Source organism: Manis pentadactyla, chromosome 6 (genome assembly GCF_030020395.1).
Source record: "Manis pentadactyla isolate mManPen7 chromosome 6, mManPen7.hap1, whole genome shotgun sequence".
Taxonomy (NCBI): Eukaryota; Metazoa; Chordata; class Mammalia; order Pholidota; family Manidae; genus Manis; species Manis pentadactyla.
The window spans coordinates 34,481,067-34,507,774 of NC_080024.1; the positions used below are offsets into that span (position 1 = coordinate 34,481,067).

General features: G+C 34.9%; 1 protein-coding gene across 5 annotated transcripts in view; it reads left to right on the forward strand.

Moving 5' to 3' along the window:
* The window catches only part of ALS2 (alsin Rho guanine nucleotide exchange factor ALS2), a 74,820-nt gene that overhangs the window by 21,375 nt on the left and 26,737 nt on the right, over positions 1-26,708 (forward strand). For all 5 annotated transcript variants that reach the window (XM_036927970.2, XM_036927969.2, XM_036927972.2 and 2 more), the window contains 9 exons: positions 1,686-2,043; positions 5,173-5,341; positions 6,254-6,350; positions 10,255-10,332; positions 14,461-14,643; positions 16,281-16,452; positions 18,313-18,493; positions 20,770-20,835; positions 25,327-25,489. In XM_036927970.2, the coding sequence (XP_036783865.2) occupies positions 1,686-2,043; positions 5,173-5,341; positions 6,254-6,350; positions 10,255-10,332; positions 14,461-14,643; positions 16,281-16,452; positions 18,313-18,493; positions 20,770-20,835; positions 25,327-25,489 (1,467 nt within the window). The remainder of the gene's footprint in view (positions 1-1,685; positions 2,044-5,172; positions 5,342-6,253; positions 6,351-10,254; positions 10,333-14,460; positions 14,644-16,280; positions 16,453-18,312; positions 18,494-20,769; positions 20,836-25,326; positions 25,490-26,708) is intronic.

Genomic DNA, 26,708 nt, shown 5'->3' on the forward strand with positions numbered 1-26,708 from the left:
GGGCTTACTTTGTTAAATATGTAAATTTTTTTACTACTTATGCTAATTTTGACTTATGTGTTCATACTAAATTTATTTCAATTTTTATGAATAGTGTCTCAATCATACAGCTAATTCATTAGGAATTTATGTAGTTTAGGACAAGTGTTTTGTCGTCTGGCTAAATACAGCTAAAAGAGTATTTTATTTTTGTGAAAAAAAGCATAATATTTGGCAATGAAGCATGTATCTTACTATTGAATTTTATTATTGGTTCACTGGGATTCCTAAAATTATGTCTTTCATCATATTTGCATGTTATATATTTTTGTTTTATTTCATGTATAATTAAATATAATTATGTAGAAAAGTCAGAACAATAGCTTAAAGTTTATATAAAATGAAGTTTTGTGACTTACCTCTACCTATTAATAAGAACCCCCTAAAATAGTCACCCCTAAATGTAAACAAAGGGTGAAAATAGTGACCTTAGTTCTTCTGAACAGGTTGTCATAAGAACCCTATCACCAAGGAAGTAATGGGCTTTGTATTTATTGTTTGTTTTATATGGTGTATTTGCTTATTTTGTTGAATATTTTAATTAAAGACTCACTTGCACAGAAATAGATCCTCTGAATTTAGTATTCAATTCAACAAAATGTACTGAGTACCTACTACAATTTAGGCACTGTGCTAGGCAACAGGAATTATTCTCTGTAAGAAAATCAGAAACCAGTGTGAAAAAATTGTTTTGTTTTGTTTTTCAATTCAGGACAAATTATAGAATGTACGTATACCCTTTGGAGCCTTTGGGTAGCATAAGAAGCAAATTTTTCATTACCTATGTTGAAAAGCTAAAAGCTTTTCGTATGTTTAGTAGGTACTTCTAATGACTTTCCTTTTTAATAAACAAAGATGCTTGACAGCTCAGAGTAAGTTTCAACTGATTTTTCATTAAGATATTAGAAACTTTAATTTGACTTTCTAATACAACTATGAATAACACTAGAATATCAGCTCTAAATGTTAATTATTAACCTGTCACATTTACTCTCTATGGTAGCAAGAGCAAAGGTGATCCTTCAGTTTACATAGCCCCTGGGTCATAGAAAATAACTCATTGATGAGACAGTAGAAAGATTTTAAACTTAACATAATTTTGGGGGCTGATGGGTCAGAGATACAACTTATTTTTTGCCTGTGTGTGCTGTGCCTAAATTTCCATTTATAAAATCTTTTAGGAAAAGCCCCTTTTTTAAAGTATAATTTTTCTGATATTTTTTAGTAGCAATCTGTGTAAATTTTCCTAAAAAGTGATCAATAATAAAACTTCATTTCAATCTGCTCTGTCCAGGGCTTTCACAGTATACTTTATATTAAATGCTATATTTTCTATACCTTTCTTCCCTCTCCCCTTCTGCTATGCTTAGTTTTATAAAAGCAGCTGGGACTTATTTCTAAACACCATAAAAAATAACACTCAAATGAAAGGAATGCCTTTGGTAAGGAACTATATTTTGAGTACACATTTTTTTATCATGTGTTAAATCTGTGATCAAGAGGGGATGCCTTTCAATTGGAGATGAAGAGACCTTGTTTTAGAGTCTTATATTTGCAAATGGGGATGTTAAACTTTCTTTTTTATTGATTGCTTGTTGTATAAGGAATTACATTTTTATATGCTTTTTTATTTGTATATATTTTAGCCTCTCGTAGAAGAAGCAATTCCTAATCTTCACAGCCCACCAACCACAAGCACCTCAGCCCTAAACAGTCTAGTGGTCTCTTGTGCATCTGCTGTTGGTGTGAGAGTGGCTGCGACATATGAAGCTGGGGCCTTGTCTCTTAAAAAAGTTATGAACTTTTATAGTACAGCCCCTTGTGAACCTGGAACTCAGGCAGGCAGCAGTTCCATAGGCCCAGAAGGCCTGAAAGACAGCAGAGAAGAACAGGTTAAACAGGAATCAATGCAAGGAAAGAAAAGTTCAAGTCTTGTGGATATCAGAGAAGAAGAATCCGAAGGAGGAAGCCGAAGACTCTCCCTCCCTGGATTGTTGTCACAAGGTAAGGAATAGCCAGGTTTGAATTGACTTTTGATGAATCCAGGATACTCTTCACATCACGTGCTATATTACGATAAGTTAGCTTTCTTAATTGCTAAAGCTGACGGATTGAAATGTCAAAATGTATTTAATTTTGGTCATTTAGGTAGTTTTAAAAGAAAGTTGCATATTTCTCTGCTTTATAGGAAGGACTTTAAAACCTTTTTCATGATGTCTGCCTCTGCTTATGAATCTAATATTTTATTGTTTTGGAATGTAGCAATAGCCTCCTTATTTCCTCATTGGGTCTTGCACTCCAGATTGGTGAAGTTGCAGATGTGGCCATTGGATAAGTGAGGAATTACTGTACATGATCTGAAAGTAGAGATAATTATAGACTTCAATAAGAGAAAACTATTCTCTGAAACTGCTACTAATACAATTCTGAGAATATTAAGTATGCAGTTGGTTCTCCTACATATCTCTACCAGTTCAGGAATCTGTCATGTAGACTTTTGATTCTCAAAATGTGTCCTGCAGACCAGCAACAGCAGCACCTGGGAATCTGTTAGAATTGTAGGATCTCAGGCTCTACTCCTAACTTAGTGAATTAGAATGTGCACTATATATTACACAACAGGATCTCCAGAAGACCACTGTGCACATTAAAGCTTGAGAAGCATTGGATTAGGCCAAGAGTTGGCAAACTTTGTTTGTAAAGAACTAAAGAAATATTTTATGATTTGTGGGCCATATGGTAAAACTACTATGTTAAAGCCATAGACCATACATAAATAAATGAGCAACACTATATTCCAATAAAACTTTATTTACAAAAATAGGCAGTCAGAAATAATCCAATTAAAAAATGGGCAGAGGAACTGAACAGACAGTTCTCCAAAGAAGAAATTCAGATGGCCAACAGACACATGAAAAGATGCTCCACATTGCTAGTCATCAGAGAAATGCAAATTAAAACCACAATGAGATATCACCTCACACCAGTAAGGATCACCACCATCCAAAAGACAACAACAAATGTTGGCGAGGTTGTGGAGAAAGGGGAACCCTCCTGCACTGCTGGTGGGAATGTAAATTAGTTCAACCATTGTGAAAAGCAGTATGGAGGTTCCTCAAAAAGCTCAAAATAGAAATACCATTTGATCCAGGAATTCCACTTCTAGGAATTTACCATAAGAATGCAGCAGTCCAGTTTGAAAAAGACAGATGCACCCCTATGTTTATCGCTGCACTATTTACAATAGCCAAGAAATGGAAGCAACCTAAGTGTCCATCAGTAGATGAATGGATAAAGAAGATGTGGTACATATACACAATGGAATATTATCCAGCCATAAGAAGAAAACAAATCCTGCCATTTGCAACCACATGGATGGAGTTAGAGGGTATTATGCTCAGTGAAATAAGCCAGGCGGAGAAAGACAAGTAGCAAATGATTTCACTCATATGTGGAGTATAAGAACAAAGAAAAAACTGAAGGAACAAAACAGCAGCAGAATCACAGAACCCAAGAATGGACTAACAGTTACCAAAGGGAAAGGGACTGGGAAGAATGGGTGGGAAGGGAGGGATAAGAGGGGGGAAAAAGAAGGGGGCATTACGATTAGCATGTATAATGTGGGGGGAGGCATGGGGAGGGCTGTGCAACACAGGGAAGACAAGTAGTGATTCTACAGCATCTTACTACGCTGATGGACAGTGACTGTAATGGGGGTTGTGGGGGGGACTTGGTGAAGGGAAGAGCCTAGTAAACATAATGTTCCTCATGTAATTGTAGATTAATGATACCAAAAAAAAAAAAAATAGGTAGTTGGCTCTGTTTGACCCATGGGCTATCGTTTACCATAGGAGTCCTAGACTGTACTAAAACTTAACCTGTCTTACTCTACTCATTTCCTACATTTGCTCCATTTACTTATTGCAGCCCTTGTGCCACTCAGTACTTCTGTTATCATGATTCTAATTCTCGTTGTCACTAGATTTTCATCAACACAAATAAAACCCTTAGTCCTCATTAATTTGAGAGTGTGTATCTGTGTGTATATAAAGAAAGCCCATAAATTCTGTTAAGCCTGCAAGGAGAATCTTGTGCCAACATTTTTCTTATTCTGAAATGTCTTTTAGCATTTTCAGTATAAATGTATTTGAGATCTCCTTGAACGACAGTGTGGAATATTGATTTTCGTCATGTCATTAGGCCATATGAAATATACATTCCCATTGACAGACTAATTTCCCTAGGTTAAATTTTACTTAGTAATCTAAAGTATCTGTAGAAAAATTTTACATGTACTCTTTTTCCCTCTCTTTAAATGATCTGGCATACATCTTTGAGGACATTTTAAATAGATTTACTTAAGTCTCTGTATGCACAAATGGATGGTACACTCACCTGAAAAGATTGATTTTAGCCAGTGATGATCACGTTTTTGTGGTCTACAAGTTAATGACTAGGTCTACACTTAGTGACATTCGGTGGTTTTCTTCTAAACATATCCTTTCATCAAATTGGTGTACAAGATTTACATAGTGTTATGTGCCTTTGTTATAATTTTGAATACTGAAAGGTGTTAGCTTTCTTTTTTAAAAGATTAAGTTCTCTGTGAAATAATTTGAAATAGGCCAGAAAAATACAAAAGCTTTCTAGTACTTCCCATTCATAGTCCTTTAACCACCATTTAAACTTCTAAATTTTATATCTAAATCTTTTATTATAATGTTTATATTTGAACTTAGACCTTAGCTTTTAACTTAAAAGGGAGAAGTATTTGTTAAGTTCCACAGGATGTCACGTAGACATCCTGAATAACAAATGTTATACAGAAAAGGATTCTGTGGCCAAATGTTTGGAAGTGGGGCTGGATTAAAAAAAATTTTGTAAGGCCTTTAATTGCAGGACTTGTCAGGGCCTTTAGCATGCTAATTATGTGTGAATCTCTATAGGGCAGGTAATGGGAGGAGAGTATTGTAGGCAACATTTACCAAGCTCCTTTAAGTGTTAAATCCTCATTTTTGCAGAGAATCTATAGAATATGCTTCACAAATACCATGTTAGTGTATTTCTTTGAAAATCAGCAGTTCTCAAAATCCACCCATCTACTCCCTTACTCTGTCTCTCGTTTGTTTTCAGTTTCCCCCAGGCTCTTAAGAAAAGCTGCACGGGTGAAAACACGGACAGTGGTTCTGACTCCCACGTACAGTGGAGAAGCAGATGCTCTCCTGCCTTCTCTGAGAACAGAGGTGTGGACTTGGGGGAAAGGCAAGGAAGGACAGCTGGGGCATGGTGATGTTCTGCCTAGGTAAGTGCTGCCTGTATTTACTATTAAGAATTGACTTAAACAGTTAATCTCTGCCCTGTAAAGGTCTCTAAATCCCAACTTCCTCATAGAGGAAATCTGGTTTCCTTCTAGTTCCAGATTATTGTACACCATCAACATCATGATTAAAAGAAAAACCAAAAAACCTATCATCTCAGTTTTGAATTTGCTCCTAACAATAAAGGACTTAAGTATCCATGGTGTACCTTTCCATCTCTTCATCGATGTATATCCATCTTGGAATACAGAAAAGTATGTTTGGAATAAGATTGTATTTCATTGAAATACTTGAATGGTTCAAATTTTTAACTAAAAAAAGCACCAAAAATTTTTGCCTGAAAGGTGTTTCTCTGATGATGCCAAATTAACTATAACTGTGATAGTAAACCATGTCTATCCATGTAGATCAAGGAAAAGCTGTCATTTAAGAAAAACTCTTACGATATTAACAAATAAGGTATTTGTGAAGATGTGTAAGTGGAATGATTAAAACAGGCAGTTAATATAAATGTCTCTACTCTGCTAACTACAGGATTAAAAAAGAAAAAGAAGACTTTTTTCTTAAAAAAGAAACTTCCCTCTGTGGTTGTATTTCATTGTGTCATAAGCAGACTTACTCTCTGCCATAGTGAATCAGTTAGTAGTTTTATGATTTTCAACAAATTCTGAATTATGGTGACTTCTCAGTCATTGATAGAAAAACATTAAAACTATCCCAAAATACTTAAAATATCGAGGAGTAGATTGAACATATATCCAGTATTTTTATTTTAATGTTTTCTTTTGAAATGTCCATTTTTTACTTGAAAGCACTTACTCTAAATTTGAGAAAGGCCATGATTCTTGCTGGAATATTTCTTTGAGTTTGTGTGTGTATATGTGTTTTTCTTTAAGGCTTCAACCATTGTGTGTAAAATGTCTGGATGGTAAAGAAGTAATCCATCTGGAGGCAGGTGGTTACCATTCTCTTGCACTTACTGCGAAATCCCAGGTAGGAAGCTTTTTAAAAACAGATCTGAATTTCATGGAAGGCCAACATGACAAAATTACACCATCATTTGTTGAGTATCTTCTTTGTGTCAGGCAACAATACCGTATCTTATCTGATCTTTCCGATGTTTCACATTGCATTGTATTATTTCCATTTTACAGATGAGGAAAGGGAGGGTTCAAGAAAATACATAACTTGCCTAAAGTCTCAAGTATAATAGAGTTTGGATTAAACATCCATATACCTGATAAATAAACTTTCTAGAATGTGCTGTCATGAAAAAATAGAACTAAAAATTTTCCAGGGATTGGTGATTTTTTTTTCTTCTTTGTTGAAGAAAATCTGTAAGTAAGACACTAAGAAAACAAAAGGCATTTCTCTTTTAAAATGTGGAATCTGAAAGTGATCTCCAGAATAGCTAAAACTGCCCATATATGTAAACCCTAAGAAAAGTAGTTCTTTTAAATTATTCTTAAACATATTCATATAATGATTCTTTATCAGTCATTTTATATTTTGGGGAAAAGTCAATAAAAGATTCTAAGCCCTTAAATATTTTATTTTATTTTTAATTTCAGATACTAGGCTGGCCAAAAAACTAACATAGCCCATATAAATAAATATAAATGCCAGAAAAGAAAAGCATAATTTATTGTTATTACCATGATAAATCATCCAAAAGCTTAAAAATGAGAGATTAGGAAGGTGATCAATTACAAGATAAACATAAAAATGCTAGTTCTGTTATATATATAAAAATAAAACAAAATGTACTTAGAGGAAAAAATTGTTTACAATTATAACAAAGTATTAAAGAAATAGGAATATTCTTAATAGGAAATGTGTAGAGCATGTGTGACAGAAACTCAAAAAGTCTTCTGTTAGGTTGTTAAAGAAAATAGATGTGAAGGGAGAGAGATGTTATTTTTTTTTATTTATATATTTTTTGTAGATAATTATTTTTTATTGAAGGGTAGTTGACACACAGTATTACATTACATTAGTTTCAGGTGTACAACACAGTGATTCAACATTTATATACATGGTAATTCTAGGTACCAGCTATCACCATTCCAAGTTGTTACAATATTTTGACTATATTCCTTATGCTATACATTACATCCTGGTTACTTATTTATTTTACAATTGGAAGTGTGTACTTTTTTTGTTTGTTTGTTTGTTTTTTGTTGTTGAGAGGGCATCTCTCATATTTATTGATCAAATGGTTGTTAACAACAATAAAATTCTGTATAGGGGAGTCAATGCTCAATGCACAATCATTAATCCACCCCAAGCCTAATTTTCATCAGTCTCCAATCTTCTGAAGCATAACAAATAAGTTCTTACATGGAGAACAAATTCTTACATTGTGAATAAGTTACATGGTGAACAGTACAAGGGCAGTCATCACAGAAACTTTCGGTTTTGCTCATGCATTATGAACTATAAACAGTCAGTTCAAATATGAATACTCACTTGATTTTTATACTTGATTTATATGTGGATACCACATTTCTCTCTTTATTATTATTATTTTTAATAAAATGCTGAAGTGGTAGGTAGATACAAGATAAAGGTAGAAAACATAGTTTGGTGTTGTAAGAGAGCAAATGTAGATGATCAGGTGTGTGCCTGTAGACTATGTGTTAATCCAAGCTAGACAAGGGCAATAAAACATCCACATATGCAGAAGATTTCTCTCAGAACAGGGGGGGTGAGGTTCTAAGCCTCACCTCTGTTGATCCCCAATTTCTCACCTGATGGACCCCCCTGCGACTGTGCCTGTCTTAGGTTGTTCCTCCCTTGAGGAATCTTACCCGTCTCTGGCTAACCAGTCATCTTCCGGGGCCATACAGGGAAATGTAAAGTTGGTAAGTGAGAGAGAAGCCTTATTGTTTGAAAAGGTTAGCTTTTTACTTCTTTGCATATTTATGCCCTGTGAGATGTTATTTTTAGATGAAGTCAGTATTGCAAAAATGCCATTTCTCCCCAGGACACTAAATCAGTCTACTGTAAAATCATACAATTTCCAGAATAGTCCAATATAATATTTACAACTTGATAAAATGATCCCAAAGCTATTCTAGGAGAATAGGTATAGGAAGTGAGTCACGTAAATTCTGAAAAAGAATGGAAAGGAAGTGTAAGAATTAGCCTTATAAAATATATTGTAAAACTACAAACAAATCAGTGAAAAGGAAGTATACAAAAGTATAGAAATAGACTCAAGTATGTATGAGAGTTTGATATATGATAAAATTGTAATCTCTAATCAGTTGGGGAAAGAAGACTGAGTATTCATTAAATACTGTTGGAACTACTGGCATCTTATTTGCAGAAGAAAATTAAGATAATTGTACATATTCTACTCTGGGTGGATTAAAGATATAGACGTTAAAAAACAAAACCTTGCACATATAAGAGCAAATACTTGTTTTCAGTAACCTTAGTAATAGAAAAGGACACTACATCAGAACCAGAAATTAGAAAGTAAAGATTATATGTTTGTCTACATAGTAATTCAACAAGTTCTAAGTAGTAAAAATACCATAAACAAAATAAAATATACAACTAGTAAAATCATGTGACATATATGACAAAATGTTACTTCCTAATACATAAAGAAGAATTGTCAAAGAACATTTATATTCCATTCATAAAAGAAGAAATAGAAAAGTCCAGCAATGAAAAGATGGTCAACAGCTTAGTGAACAAATTTAAATTAAAACAACAGTAAATTTTTTCTCATCAAATTAGCTAGGATAGCATTTAATTGGACCTTGCTGAAAGACAGTTTGTCAGTGTGTATCAGAAATCAGAATGTGCATATTCATTGATCCAGAATTCTTTGCATAGGAATTTATCCTAAGGAAATAGATACACAAATATGTATATTCCAAGATTTTTCATATAATTTGTATGTTAAAGAATTAGAAATTATTAATAAATATACCTACTTCACTAGGTAATTGATCAAATATACCCACAGTGGTATTTTATATAGTTGTTACAAACGATGTAGCTCTGTACTTAACTGATATAGGAAGATGTTAGCATATAGTGTTAGGTAAAAACATCAGGTCACGAAACATTATTGATAGTATAGTCCCATATTGCACTTTACATTTTGTGTATACATTATATCCAGTTAGGCATTAAAATTTATGGAAGCATGTGTGTGTGTGTGTGTTCCCAAAACAAATAGTAGTTGTTTCTAAGTGATTGATTCATCAGTGGCTTTCACTTCCTTTTCATTTCTTTGTACTGTCACAGTCTTGTATAATGACTGTGAATTACAAATTATAAATCAGAATAAACAAAACCATTTTTGTTAAATAGTCATTGTGATCTAGTTTCTTTTGTCTGCAGTGGAGCATACTTGTGTTTCTCCTACAATGACTTTTCACATGTGAAAAGGCTTTCTAGTCATGCCATTGTACTCCTACCTACAGAGTAAAGAATCATGATTACTTTTTCTTTATAGCATTTACCTTATTTATCTTTGTTTATATTTTTATCTTATTTTCTTTGTAAGTGGCAGTATAGGATAATTCCCGGGATTAAGTCTGGGCTCTGCCACTTAAAAATCTGACTTTTATGGGCCAATTTCCTTATCTGTTTAAAAAAAAAAGATTATCATGAGAATTAAACACTAATTAATGCAAAAAAGGTCTTAAGAACAATGCCTGGCAGGTAGTAAGCACCTGAAAAAAGTTATCCCTTGGACTGTGGCATCCTATTGTACTCTGCCCTTTATCTCTGGTCTTGTTCAAAAATGAATTTTCTTATTATCTGTTATATTTGAAAGCAGAAAGACTAATTTATATGTTACTATAAAGATTCAGAATTAACATGCAAAATCAGATTCACAACTGCTACCTGCTTTCCTGTGGCTTTCTAACAGGTTTACTCATGGGGTAGCAATGCCTTTGGTCAACTTGGGCATTCTGACGTTCCAACAACGGTTCCTCGTCTTGCAAAGGTACTTTCGAAAACTTGATAGCTTTTATAGCGACTTATTTCATAATTCTGTTATAACACTTTTTATTTCTCCATTTCATGTTTTAAAACATAATTCTATAATTGTAACCTAAATTTATTTTGATGTACTTGAACAAGATTTTTTTAAACCATGAAGTCACTTGTTTTCAAGCTAAATGTTCTTTTTTTAAATGTGTTAGTTTATTTTTCTTCTTAGTTTCCACTGTACATTGACTTTCATAGCTCATTTGTCTTTTTTTTAAGTTAAAATGAAAAAGTTGTTTCTTTTAAAACAAATGTTGACTTCTGAGCTTTATATTACCAAGTAATGCCTACTCTTTGACTTCTCACTCAAGGTTGACTTTTACATAACATTATTTGGTGGCATATGTTTTTTACATACATAGTCACAGTAGTAAAAGTATTTTGTAAACCTTTTCATTTTCTATAGTGAAGCTAAAAGTATAGACATTTTCCTTCACTATTGTGTAAGTTGGTTTTGTAATGTAATACTATTTAGAGGTTTGTAGCTTCTAGTCCTTTTGATAAAATTCTGGAGGAGTGTTTCTCCATCTTTTTTCCTGCCTCAATATCCTGCAGAAATACTAAATTTTCATCAGTAGTATTGACTCTTTATGCCGGATTTGTTTGGCAGGGAGGGGCAGGGAGTTTGTGTGGTGATAACCTAACAAAATGGAATGTGGAGCTCATACATTTGTGGTTTGATTCTGATATTTCCTCTATCCTAAGACATGTCTGCCCCACTGACAGTAATAGAGAGACTAAAAAAGAATAGTCCCCTCAATTTCAGGAACATGATTCAAATGTAAGGTACAGTTAATACATATTCCAGTAATTCATGTATTCATTGTGCCCTGTGCATCTATCACTATGTAAGACTTCTACAGCTGCCTTTTCTTCCCAGTAGGGAAGGAGAGAAATAAAACATTAGGGAACAGTTATTACTTCTAGCTCCAATCTTAAAAATATTTAGTATAAAACATAGCTGTGATAAATATTCAGTTTCTAATATTTTATCACATAAAAAGATTTGGTAAATTATGTTGTATTTTGTTTATTTGAACCAAAAAAAGCACATTTATTCATACTAAGGGAAGTTTTGTAATATAGCATGGAGACCCCTAAATCAACTATTTACTTAACATTTGGAGTCAGATGAGAGAGAATAGTTTGTTACAAGGTTCTAGTTTCATTACTGTTTAACTGTATATATAAAAATTTAAGAATCAGAATTTTTTCTGGGGGGAGAGGGGACTCAGAAAAGCAAAGTCATTTTCATTAACCTGTGAATTAAACATGAATGTCAGTGCAGAGTGGGATCTGAACTAGTTTTGATTAGAGACTAAGAAGACTCTTTCCTTCTACCAAAATTTAAATTCATTCTTTGCAAAATTAATAGGCAGTCAGTTGTTTGAATAGCCCGAATTTCAGAAGACAGTGTCTGTGCTGGAAGAGGATAGCTGTAAAGTAGTGGAGACAGACACACACACACACCACACACACACACACGCACGCCTAGGATTTGGAGCCTGTCTAGACACATACCCCCCCCCACACACACACACGCCTAGGATTTGGAGCCTGTCTAGACACATACCTCACAGAGCAGAGGTTTTTTTGAGGTTTTTTTGCCTCTCAGTCTAAGAGTCACAGCTGAAGATGGATTGGGGTACAGAGGTTGGGGGCAGCAACACTTTTCTTCAGATGAAATCTTAAGCATAAGACCATACATAAACTATTCAGTTTGGAACTGCTTTAGTTGAAGCATGAAGGGGGTGACACCTGGCTTTCCATGTTGGTCCCTGAATCACTATGTGGAATCCTAAGATTTGAAAGCCACTGGTTAAAGACCATGGTGATCAAACTTCTACAAACATCAGAATCACCTGGAGAGTTTGTACAAGAAGATGCTGGGTCCCACCACCCAGTAGCACTGTGGCCTGAGAGTTTGCATTTCTGATGTGTTCCTAGGTGATTGCTACTGCTGCAGAGACTACTCGTTGAGAACCACTGATCTAGGTGACCCATGTAGATGGGCTTCTAAAGGGTCCTGCCTGTTTCAGCATCCTGGGAGTAGACACAGTGAAGTCACATCAGAGAGATAGTGAGTTTCAAGTGGGAAAATTGAACTGTAGCACCCAAGGGTTTAGAATGGAATTTAGCCTTGTTAAATTCTCTTTTTAATATTGATTTTTAAGCACACAGCTGAATGTGAATGGACCGAAGCATGTCCTAGCTGTCAGAATAGGGCTCTAGAAGACTGCACCTCTTGACTGTAGTATAGGCTAAGTCCTGTGGGGACTTCAAAAACAATGAGAAAACCAGATATACGGTAATTTTTTTTTAAATTCCAGTTCTGTAGGTTTCTATAAAAACAATCCACTTCTAAGACCCATAGACCAATGGAACAGACTAGAGAGTCCTGTTATAAACTCAACCATATATGGTCAATTAATATATGATACAGGAGCCATGGGCATACAGTGGGGAAATGACAGCCTCTTCAACAGCTGGTGTTGACAAAACTGGACAGCAACATGCAAGAGAATGAAACTGGATTATTGTTTAATCCCATACACAAAAGTAAACTTGAAATGGAAAAAGACTTGAATGTAAGTCATGAAACCATAAAACTCTTAGAAGACAACATAGGCAAACATTTCCTGAATATAAGCATGAGCAACTTCTTCCTGAACCCATCTCCTCGAGAAAGGGAAACAAAAGCAAAAATGAACTCATGGGATTACATCAAACTAAAAAGTTTATGTATGGCAAAGGACATCATCAACAAAACAAAAAGGTATCCTACAGTATGGGAGAATGTATTTGTAAATGACATATCCGACAAGGGGTTAACATCCAAAATATATAAAGAACTTACACATCTCAGCTCCCAAAAAGCAATAACCCAATTAAATGGGCAGAGGATATGAAGAGACAGTTCTCCAAAGAAGAAATTCAGATGGCCAACAGACAGATGAGAAGATGCTCCACATCACTAATCATCAGGGAAGTGCAAATTAAAACCACAATGAGGTATCACCTCACACCAGTAAGGATGGCCAGCATCAAAAAGACTAAGAACAACAAATGCTGGCGAGGATGCAGAGAAAGGGGTACCTTCCTACACTGCTGATGGGAATGTAAGCTAGTTCAACCATTGTGAAAAGCAATATGGAGGTTCCTCAAAAAACTAAAAATAAAAATACCATTTGACCCTGGAATCCCACTCCTTGGAACATACCCAAAGAATACAACCTCTCAGATTCAAAAAGACATATGCATCCCTATGTTTATCACAGCACTTTTTACAATAGCTAAGATATGGAAGCAACCTAAGTGTCCATCTGTAGATGAATGGATAAAGAAGAAGTGGCACATATATACAATGGAATACTATTCAGCCATAAGAAAGAAACAAATCCTACCATTTGCAACAACATGGATGGAGCCATAGGACATTATGCTCAGTGAAATAAGCCAGGCAGAGAAAAACAAATGCCAAATGATTTCCCTCATTTGTGGAATATAACAATGAAGCAAAACTGAAGGAACAAAATGGCAGCAGACTCAGAGACTCCAAGAATGAACTAGTGGTTACCAAAGGGGAGGGGTTTGGGAGGGTGGGTGGGGAGGGAGGGAGAAGGGGACTGAGGGGTATTATGTTTAGTACACATGGTGTGGGGGATCACGGGGAGAACAGTGTATCACAGAGAAGGGACATAGTGGATCTCTGGCAACTTGCTGCACTGATGGACAGTGCCTGCATTGGGGTATGGGTGGGGACTTGATAATATGGGTAAATGTAGTAAACACATTGTTTTTTCATGTGAAACCTTCATAAGAATGTATATCAATCATACCTTAATAAAAAACTAAAAAGAAAAAAAAATCCAGTTCTAAATTTAAAAACTGAACAAGGGATTCCTTCTCACTCCTGCATCTGTTCCCCATTGATTGGGTACATTTTTGGCCAAGTTTTGCCCTCTGAAATATAACTGACTTTGCACCACACCTGTTTAAGTAACTAAGCATTTCATTTCCAGTAAATCTGAATTACTATCTGATTCTTTCATCTTGGACAGATAATATTTTGCTGTCATTGCAGGTAAAGAGTGAAAATGGAGTCTGGAGTATAGCCGCAGGCCAGGATTATTCCCTGTTTTTAGTGGATACAGAAGACTTCCAGCCTGGGTTATATTACAGTGGCCAACAGGACCCCACAGAAGGTGACAGCCTTGCAGAGAATCACAGTGGTACTAAGACTCCAGTACTTCTCTCCTGCAGTAAGGTGAACAGGAATTAGACCCTAAGGCCCACATTCAGTAACACACAGCACACGTTTTTGTTGTTATTTGTATGTATGCCTATTCTTAAGTATCTTTGACTACTGTATGAAACAATGCAAGCTCTTCCCATCACCCTTCACTTCTCTCCTTTTCCTGCTTATTTCTTTCCACAGTGCATACCACCATCTAATACAGTATATAATTTACTTATGTGTATTGTCTGTCCTCTCTAACTATACGATTACAAAGAGTAGGGATTTTAGTCTCTCATTTACTGCTGTATCCTCATAGTAAATACTTCATAAGCATTTTTTGAATTAATACCCTCATGTAGGAATATTAAAAAGCACATTTTAGAATTAAGTTTTCTGATTCTTGGAGCCCTCAGAGGTGAATTGGAATAGAAATAGAATAGATGAGTTTTTAACTGTAAAAAGAGAGTAAAAATTACAGGGACTCAAGCTAGGCTCTTGATAGATCTGACAGGTCTGTGGTACCATATTTCCCATTGCTACTCCTTCTCTTAACTTTCATTTTATTTACTACTGTTTATTCCCTTTTTCATTTGTTAATCTGGATTTCTTTGCATTCCTACCTCCTATCTCTTTTTCATAAACTTAAACCCTTGGCCTGTTTATGCTTTTTTTTCCCCCACTAAAGTAACTTATATCCTCAAAGTGGTATGCTGCAAGGAAATTAACCCTCAGAGCTAATACATTTTTAGATATCTTATTCTTATTGAATAATATACTCCATGGGCTGTTTTTTATTGTTTGTGTTTGTTTTTCTGGCTGAATATGTAGTTATGAATGTATAGGGACAAGATCTTCCTTGCTAGAGGCAACACTGGCCAGGGTTTGCTTCCTGACCTGTATGTGGCCAGTTATTCCAGACATACTAACTCACTCTTTGTAGTTGTTGGCCCGGGCTCCACATTCCCCATAAATGATTTCACAGTCCAGATAAATGGTGAAGCTGTTAAAAAGGATGAGGCTCTAGTATGTGTGTCTCTAGTTACCATGGATGTTAATAGTCCACAGGGTCTGCAGCTTGGTTGCCTGGTTTAATAGGAATACATGAATAAAGAGAGTGAGAGTTTCTGTGTGGTGGTGTCATGGATAAATAATCGAAGTTCTTTTTAAAGAAAATCCTTTTATGTTATAAGAAATAAAACCTAGACCCTTGACATTTTGATATACAGCACAGAGATCCTCTTCTTTCATTTATCCTGTTTCATGCAAAAAGTGGTCCTGAGACATGTATCTGTATCATTTGGATCATTGATTATTTAGGGTATCTGTGGTTCTACATACATGTAATATGAGATAAAAGGTATTATGGCAATAAATAAGAGTGTAGATGTATATAGTTATGTTTAGAGCCAGATATCCATATATAACAATGATGTACTAGTAAAGCAGCTCTAATAAAAAGCAAAGAAAACTAAGCCCTGATCTGTAGTTTGCCAGTTTTTTTGGTAATTTCACCATTGCTGATCTTTTGCTACCAGTGGTTTAATAACTAACTTGTAAAATTCCTGAATATTTACCAGTTGGCTCTCACCAGCTGATACAAGCCAGCTTAATTGTCCAAATTGCTGCTAGTAAATTATATTTCTATCTTTTTTCTTCTGTTTCAGCTTGGATATGTAAGCAGAGTGACAGCAGGAAAAGACAGCTATCTAGCCTTGGTGGACAAAAACATTATGGGGTATATTGCCAGTCTCCATGAATTGGCTACTACAGAAAGGCGGTTCTATTCAAAACTAAGTGATATCAAATCTCAGATTCTCAGGCCTCTTCTCAGTTTGGGTAAGTGGAACACCCCACAACCACATGCTACCCCCCTATTATCAAGACTCTCATTTTATCTATTTTTCCTATATCACAAAAAACCTTTCTGTGTTAATGCTTTACTCCTTTCTTTCTACTGCCCTCTTTTTGCACACGGGCAGTCAGCATTTACCAACTGTTTCCACTTTGTCAGCAGCGCAGCTGCTCTTGCCCCGTCGTAGCACTCCCAGAGCTTCTTTCACTTGTGGAAGTAGAACATGGAACTTTCACAATATTTGTGGCAGGGAAAGAGAAGCAACTTTGGGAGAGTTGATCCTAGGAGCTAGACTTATAAATAATACTTCTGGCCCCACTAATTCTAAGATACGTACATTATACTTCTTGAAGTTTCATTGTCTTTGTTCTGGTATGTAGAAGTATATCAAATAGAGATTCATTGGATTTACAAGTAGTCTCTTAAAATGTGGAAAACTGTAAGAGTCAAGGGTCTTATCCCACATTACCATGACTTGATTAAATCTGATTGCTTTTCTTAGGCGTGATTAGCTGTAAAGAGGGATTGAAGGTGAGGAGGTAATACAAGGAAAATGGATTATAATGGTCCTAGAAGGGGTGCTACTGTCCAGATTCATTAGGTACCCTGGAAGCTAGGAAGGCATGCAAAATAGAGATAGATAGGGGTTATTGAAGATAAACTTCCCCAGTTTCAAATATTTTTCTAGTTTTGACCTTGCACTCAGAAAATGAAGGGGAGGTTTTTCTTTCTCTTTCTCTGTCCTACATTCCTTGGCCCCCTGCTAGGACCTAGAATTTGGACCAATACCCTACTATATAAATTCTGCCTTCTTAATACATCAGTTTGTCCACATTAAGGTGACATTGGCTTGTGTAGGTCAGCCCATCATTTTTAATGGGAAAACATGTATTTTTAAAAATAATTTATAGTCTTTCTGAACACAGTCCATTTGTAAGTTGTGGACTATCTGAATTTGTTTTGCTTTTGTTTTCAATATGTTCTGCTTTTTTAAATATTGTAGAGTACCTATTGTATAAATTCCCCTCCAGGAGGGGGGCCCAATATCCCAGGAGTTTGGCAAGGGAAAAGAAATAATCCCAGCTGGAAGCTTCCTGGATTGAAGCTTCAAAGGAGAGGGAAATCTGCTCTTTCTTTGTCCTTATTCCTGATTTCTGTGTTGGTCTTACCTTGTCTGCTCATGAGCCTCACTGCTTGGAGAGAAGTTGTAGAAGTTAGGAACTTTGGACTGGGAAAAAGCTAAATTTCTTTATACCCTCTGTAAAGTTCAGAGTGACCTAGTCAGTCTGCTTGTTGGATTGCCTTCTCTGCACTGAATGAAGGTTTGGGCTTGTCTAGGCAGCAAGTAAAGCAGAATTCGGTATAAAAAGTTGAAACTGTTAACTAAGATGTAACTATAGAAGAAAGTTTAATTGTTGGCTGTCACTAACCAGTTGTGTGAAATTAGCTCATTCACTTCCTTCTCTTGGCTTCAGATTACTTATCTTCAAAAATGAGAGGAGAGTTGGATTAGCTCAGTGGTTCTCAAATTTGCCCGGTCTTCAGAATTACCTGGACAGGTTATCTTTTTAATACATTGATCCTTGGATCTTAACCCTGGCCTACTGAGTCAGAGTCCCTAGGGTCCCTGTGAATGTGTTTTTAACAAGTTCCTTAAATGACTGGATTCTGTGATTGCTGAAGTTGCTTTCTTTAACATTGAGATTATTTGTGTTCTATAGATGAGAGTATATCTCAATACAGGAAGTATTTTTAGAAAAGGAGAGTTTATCATCTTGATCATAAAAAAGTAGTCACATAATGAGTCTTTAGGTTATGTTGTCATCATCCTCATTTTGTTACAGAAAATTTGGGCACTGCAAGTACAGTCCAGCTGTTGCAGGAGGTGGCAAGCCGATTCAGCAAACTGTGTTACCTAATTGGTCAGCATGGAGCCTCTCTCAGCACCTTCCTTCAAGGAATAAAGGAAGCCAGGAGTTTGGTCATTTTGAAGCATGCAAGTCTCTTCTTGGATAGTTATACAGAGCAAGTATCCAGTACCGTGTTGTATTCAATCTCAGCAGGGTTATTCTTCCAAGGAGAACAGCTCCTTAATCAAAGGAGACTAGGTTAGGGAGAGTGATAGAAGGTAATAGAAATTGCAAAGCAGTATTTTAATCTTATGCCAACTATAGTTCCGCATTGCTCAAATTTTGGTTTTCTCTATGGGAAAAAAGGTTTAAAAACATCAAATTCTCATATTTCCTTTTATATTCTAGCAGAATGATTGATAGTGTATTTACTTCACATAAAATGTGCTGTAATAAATGGTTCTTTAGAGAAGTTTTACTTACTTAACTAAATTATACTGAAATTTGAGGAAATAAGTAACTGAACCAATTTGAGACCAACTGCTGATTGTAAATATGGATCTGTTCTAGTGTCTGCTTTTTACTGTGTGTAAATGGAGGGCTTAAAGACCAAACTATTTTTAAAGTAAAGAAGCTACTTCCTTAATATTTCACTCTTTTAAGTGAAATATTTCAAATCTATTTGAAAATGTTTCTCACTTTTTCTTAATTTGTAGTTTAACATTATGATATAAGGCTTCATTTGTTACTTTAGTGTATATTAGGTTATGCTGTTGATCTGAAGGGTAGGTTTAATTATTTATTCATACCTCGTCCATGCAACACATATTGAGTACCTACTCAGTGCCAGGCACTGTGCGGAGCTGCAAGAGAGCAGCAGCCACAGCAGGAGCCAGTGAAAAGCACCTGCTTCAAGGAGCTCATATTCTGCTGGTGTTTGGTTTGGGTCATTTTTCAATTTATTATTGAAAACTATACAAATAAAATTAATAAAAAGGATATTTAAAGTTGCCCATAATTCCACTGTATAGCCATTGTTAATAATCTTGGTGTATTTCATTTCAGACTTATGCATGCATGTGCAAATAGATGTGTGTGGTTTTAATTCTAAGCAAGACAATATATTTAAAGCTATTGCCTGAGATAAAATACCCTGATTAGAGAAACTCATCATCTTTCAGACATGAAAAATAACATAATTTGATACCAGTTTACTTTCTTAACCCTGATTTTGTGTGAAGGTTTTAGCTTTTACTAGTATAGTTTTTCTTTTTTGTCTTGTATTCATCTCGTAATCTGTCTCACTTCTTTCTCCCTACTGATACTTCAGAACTTATGCTTGGAAATGCTAATGTCTTGAGACCTTGGGCTATTTTTTTAACATAATAGTTTATTTGTATAGATGAGGCAAGTAAAAGTCTAGATTTATAAACCTTTTAAAAACTTTTTAAGTGTGGTAAAATGCACATAAAATTTATCATCAGAACCTTTTTTTTTTGTCATTAATCTACAATTACATGAGGAACATTATGTTTACTAGACTCCCCCCATCACCAAGTCCCCCCTACATACCCTGCTGCAGTCATTGTCCATCTGCATAGTAAGATGCTATAGAATCACTACTTGTCTTTGTAGTACAGCCCTCCCCATGCCCCCCCCACATTATGTCTGCTAATAGTAATGTCCTCCCCCCCTTTTTTTTCCCCTTATCCCTCCCTTCCCACCCATCCTCCGCAGTCCCTTTCCCTTTGGTAACTGTTACTCCATTCTTGGGTTCTGTGAGTCTGCTGTTGTTTTGTTCCTTCAGTTTTTTTCTTTGTTCTTTCAGCAAGGCCATTTTTAAGTGTACAATACTTTGGACTGTTTTTAATAGAATTTGCCTTCTCTCCCAAAGTCAACTGATTCTATTTGCCGGCCCAGGAGTGTGGAAGAAATGTACACATCTCAAACCAGTATAGCAAGACTTAATCTCTAGCAGTAGGTAAATACTTAGCGAACATTTTCTAACACAGCTGCTTCATTTTCACTCAAGCTCTTGTAACATATTTGTTTTCTTCTCTGTTGTTTATTTCTGAAAACTTAATTTTAATTAAACATTCAAAATTTTAATACTTTTTCAAGTTTGTTAAGTTACCAAAGTAAAAATCTACCAAGTAAATTCCAGCATCTTCTGTTTAACTTTAGGTGTTTGTAAAATGTCCTGTTACAGTAACAACTAAAATGTATAGTAATATCTAACTCAAATGGCTTTTTTCCCCCTGATTATTGTGAATTATCATGTAATCTGCCCTTCTCTTCAGTCCTTTACAGTTTATGAATGTTGACATCATGAAAGTTCTGAAACTCATTGGTGAGATATCTAGATGTACCTGTTCCAGATGCTTATTCCAAAACTGAAGAACAAATTTACATTTTGACACTAACGTACATGTGTTTCCTTTTTTGCTGAAGGTATTGCACATCTATTACAAATTTCCTGGTTATGGGAGGATTCCAGCTTCTTGCTAAGCCTGCCATGTAAGCAAATATATACCTTCCAATTACATTCTAACAACCAAAGATCATGTTTTATAATGTTCTTTATTTTTGAATGTCCAAGAAAAGCTCTGTCTTGGTCATTTGGCCAAACAAATCAAAATGTAGACTTTCACTAACATTTAAAAAAAGACAAGTATTTATTGGAAGTAGTATAGAATTGAAAAAGCCACAAGATGTGGGTCCTTCTTAGTGCTACCACTTACTATCCCTAAGAGTCTAGACAGTTCTCTTCACCAAACTGTGCCTAATTTTTTCCATCTGATAAACAGGAACGTTCTCTCCCTAGTTGTGAGGAACAAATAATGTATGTGACGGTACAGAGAAAAGTTACACAAATACAAAGTTTTTTGCATTTAGCTTCTGGATAAGTAATAAATATAAGAGCCCCTTAACCTGGGGCTAATCATCCTAAATTGTGTGGTTTCTCAAAAAGTATTGTTCAGCAACAAAGGCAGTTTTAAAAAATTAAGTTACATTTTAATAGTAAAAATTTCAAACATGTACTCACTACCCAGATTTAACAGGCATTAACGTTTTGCTATGTTTGCTTTTGGTTTTACATCCTGATAGAAAAAGTAACAATATCCTTATCTCATTTCTAATTTTAAAGGAATAGTTTTAATAGTTCACCATTAAAGGTGATTGCCTTAGGTTTTTCACTTAAATCACTTGTAGGGTTAAAAGCTCTCTTCTATTCCTAAAAGTAAAAGAGCAATTAATTTTTTTTAAGTGTTAATATTCTTTAGTTGCCAAGGCAAATTCAGTGGTCTTTATATAATTAGTTTTTTAATACATTGCTGGATTCAATTTGCTAATATTAAAGATTTTTGCATCTATGTGAGTGTGAGGTTTTCCTTCTCTTTTGAACTTGCCAGGTTTTGATAAGAGGATTGCATTAACAATTATAAAATAAGTTGGGAAGCTTTCTCTTTCTGTCTTCTAGAATAGTTGGCATGAGAGGAAACTTTGAAGACTTGGTAGAATTCTTCTGTAAAAAAATGTGTGGCCTTCATGGGGATATTTCCTGTAGGGAGTTTTTTTAACTACCAATTTCATTTCTTTAATGAATAGGTCTGGTCAGGTCTTTATTTCTTTTTATTGCTTTAATTATGCATTTTTCCTCAGAAATTGTTCACTGCATCCTTGTTTTTCAAATTAGCATAATCTTCCTACCATTGTCTTAAGATGTTTTTACCTCTATAGTAACTGGAGTTCTACCATACTTTTTCATTCCAATTATTATTTATTTGAGCCTTTTATCTCTTTATCTTCGTCAGTCCTGTCAGTGGTTTGCCCTTTTCTATTACTCTTTACACAGATCAAGCTATAGTTAATCTTTTCCTTTCTTGGTTTTCTATTTAATTATTTTCTGTTTTTTCTTTCTACTTTCTGTGTGTTCACCTCTTAATGTCTTCCAACTTTATGACTTTAGCATTTAATTCACTAATTTTTTAATCTTTTATTTTTCTGATGTACTCATCTAAGGCTATAGTTTCTCCACAAGTGTTGCTTTAGCTACACCTTAAATTTTTTGATACATTTTGTTTTTATAACCACTCAGTTCTAAATATTTTTCTGATTTCTTCTTTAATGTCATATATTTATTCATTTCCAGTATATAGGGTTTGGTTTTCATTTTTAATGACAGGTTAAAGAGTTATATTTTTACCTCATGTAGTAATTTAAAGATTCTTGATCTTGCTATTTTGCTTAATATTAATATAGTGACACCACTTTCTATTCTTTTACTTTCAACCTTTCTGCATTGTATTGTTTTTATGTATTTCTTGTAAGAAATGGATTTATTGCTTTATTTCTTCAATCTGAGAGCTTTTGATTTTTAATGGCAAGTTTAAATTTGTTATAATTTCTGATTTTACATTTATTATATATCTGTATATTATAATGAGTAAAAAAACTTATTTAACCTCCAGTGTTTGTGAAATGCTTAATCTTGGCCAAAGAAAATAGGAAAAAATAACTGAAAGCCAAATCGATAATTAAATGAAGCAGAAAGAAAATGGAATAGTAATTTTAGCAAATAGTAATACTTGCAGAAAAGTAAGTTTAATTATAGGGGGATGCAGAAATAGGTGAAGATTTGGGGCTATTTAAATGAGGAGGCTTCTGGGCTTTTTGAAGAACCATGGCAGTTAATAATCCTGGCACCTTATTATGCTTAATTGCTAACCTGCCTCTAGTATTTCAGAGTTGAGTTCACGGTACTCAGCGGTTGACCTGACTCCTTGTTAGAGCAGCTAAAGCAGATGACATTAGTGAAATTTTTTTTATTTTACATGTTTTTTACATGTTTTAAGGCAGTAATAACATCTGTTTTCAACTTCTGTTTATAAAGTCAATATTTAAAATTGTCTTAAAGTATTCATTTTAAAAGAGAACAGTTTGAGAGCCTCTAGAGCGTAGTTAGTGGCATTTAGTGGATCTTGGATGTCAGTGCTGAAGCTCACTCAGCTGATTTATCACTTAGCTGCTTACCTCAAGCTAGCCTGGTGGTTTGATCATGATACAGGGCTTTTTCCTGGTGGTGGGGCGGGTAATATTCTGGTATAACGTACATAATGTACGTACCATTTTAACCATTCCTAAATGTACACTTCCGTGGCATCAAGTACATTCTCATATTGTATAAACCATCACCACCACTATCTATACACAAAACTATTTTTTATCATCCCGGGGAAAAACTCTATACCCATTAAACAATAACTTCCCCTTCCTCCCTCCACCCAGCCCCTGGTGATCTCTATTCTACTTCCTGTCTCTATGAATTTGCCTATTCTCAGTATCTCATGTAAGTGGTATCATACAATATTTGCCCTTCTGTGTCTAGCTAATTTCCCTAAACATATGTTTTCAAACATATATCAAAATTTCATTCCATTGTATGGCTGAATACTATTCCATTGTATGTATGTACCACATCTTGTTTATCCGTTCATCTGTTGAAGAAAACCTGGGTTGTTTCTGCCTGTGCAAACCTAGCCATGTGAGGAAATGCAGTATCCCCACTATTAGATTTAAAACTCCCAAGAGAAAATAAGCAAAACAGAGTTTCTGGTTCAGGTTTCCTGAAAGCATAGAGGGCTCTTTTGGGAAAGTCTGTAAGCAAGGACATCTGAGTGAGTCCTGAAAAGTAATAGGGTTCACACAAGTTGCAATATTTCTGGTCTAGTACTAAGCATCCAGAAGAAATGTGGTCAGAGAGAGTATGTATTCACCATGTACTACTTAATTCAGGAGAGAGTCAAAGCAGAACACTTCGGTAGGATTAAATGAATGTCCTCAGCTGATCTCAGCAGCAGAACATGGAGGAGCAAGTAGGAACGTCCACAGAAGCCAAGTATAAATAAAAATCTGGGCTGTGTTTCCCAGCGCACTCTAAGTTCTACAAAAAATCCAGTGGGTGCCATTAAACTTCTGGGTTCCTGGAAGTTATTGCACCTTTTTCCATTCCAAGATAGTATTTCGTACTTTATGAGTTAGACATCTATTCCATACTTTTCTAAGGGATTATAAATGATTCATTCATGCTTTATAATCTTGTGTGACATTGTCTTATTGGAGGCCTTGTAGCTAAGAATTGTAGTATAATGCTTGTAAAGCACTTCAGATAATAGTTGGCTCAAAATTATTGCTCAGTAAGTGGCAAATAATAATTATCATTCTGTCCCACTCACTCACTTCTTTACAGATCTTTTAAATATTTTGGTCTGGTGAACATAATCTCATTGGTTTACTGATCCCCATGAAAATTTGCAATAAAATTAATAATGAATTTATATAAAATGATATAAAAACTGCATGTAGTGTCAGTTTGAAATGCTTTTGAACATCTCAGCATTGAAATCTTCACGTATAATTTACTTTACTATTTCCTGTTAATTATAGTCTGGCACCTATAGCATTGTATTACTCTCCGGTAATAAACTCTTAATTGGTGATCAACAATTGAAGGAAAAAAAGATGAAATTAGGAGTATTTTAATATTCCATACCAATCCTGTTGGAGCAAAGAGCTTTGTTTCTCCTCCAATATTTGTGTGTAGCACAACTTATTAGAGCAGTTAGTCTTGCCATTTATTGCTCTGACCCTTGGCTTGAAAATTAATGGGTAATGATGTCAGCTGGTCTCCAGTTATTCCCTGAAATTGTGGGATGCATGATTCATTTCCTAGAACTTCAGGCATAAGTCTGTGATTAACCATCTGTATTATAGAGTTACTATTGCTGCTATTTGCTGCTTTTTAGACTCAGAAACCCCATTTTTAGGCAGGGAAATTCTTTGAATTATGTCTGGTGAATGGGGATTGTATTTATCTTCTACTACCTTCATATTACCTAAAATGAGCTTTCTGAAAAAGGCAGTATCTAGTGAAGTATTTCTATTCAATATCATGTACTTTGTCAATACCAAGATGATTAACTGGATTTCTTTTTTCTCTTCCTCTAGTGATTTCCTAAATAAAAACCAGGAACTGTTGCAAGATTTATCAGAAGTGAATGATGATAACACCCAGTTGATGGAAATACTGAATTCTTTGTTTTTTTTGCCAGTCAGACGACTTCATAATTATGCAAAAGTTTTGCTAAAGCTTGCTACTTGTTTTGAAGTGGTAAGCTCCCATATATATCCCTTTTGGACATAGAGGAGAGAATTGAGGCACAGCTGAGAACTGGTCAAGCTAGAATTCATATCCAAGCATTTCAGCTCCAGAGTTTATTCTTTTAACCACTTTACTGTATTGTCTCTTTTGATAGATAACCTATTAAGAAAACCACTACATTTTTCTGATATGTTGTATTTTTTCTATCTTCTCTGCCTAATTATAGGCTCCCAGAAGACAAAGATTGTGCCCTACTTATTTTTTATTCCTGCACTTAGTAGAATTTTCTGTAGGTAGTAGCTATCACTAAATATTTCTCAAATGAATGCTAAAAATGAATTTGAGTAACTCTAAGAATTGTGGAAAGTAAAGCAATTACTCATCAGTATGAGGAGTGATTCTTTACCTTCCACTCACTCTCCACATGGCACAGCAATTAAACCCAGTTCTGTGGTTAGTTCTCAAAGATTGGTCCATAGAGGTTCCAAGACCTCTCAGAGAAGTCACAATTTTCTCAGAGACCTCACAGAAAAGATCAAACTATTTTCAGGACAGTACTAAAAAGACATTTGTTTTTCTACTGTGCATCATTTGCACTAACAGTGCAGAAGCAAATAAGGGTAAAATTGCTGGCTCCTTAGCATGAAGCAAGGCAGTGACAACAAACTAGTTATAGTCACTGTGTTCTTGGCCGCTACGCATTTGCAATTTAAAAACAAACACAAACATCAGTTTTGCTTATGAATATTCTTGATGAAGCAGTAAAAATTAAGAATTTTATTTAACCTCAGCCATTTAGTATATATCTTTTATTTTTAAAGATAGAATTGACACATACTAGTTTCAGGTATACAACATAACTAACTATTCAATGTATGTATGTATTTGTGAAATGATCACCATGGTAAGTCACGTTACATCCATCACCACACAGGGAGGTATATATCTTTGTAATACCAACGTGATAAATTGGGGAGAGCATGCATTAAGCAGTGCTGCTGCATTCCAGGTATGGAAGTTCTTAAAGGAAAATCGTAAGACTGAGATTGTTTCAGTTGAAAGCTGCTGTTTTTTTTTAACTTAAAAGAACAGTTGTCAGATAAACTGTGGTTATTTAGATTTAGGTATTCAGCAGATATTTTCTCAAAAATGAGTAAATGAGCCTGTCACTTCAAGAATTGACAGTCATTTGTTGCCAGTGATTAAATCTGAACTTTTAAGCAAAAAT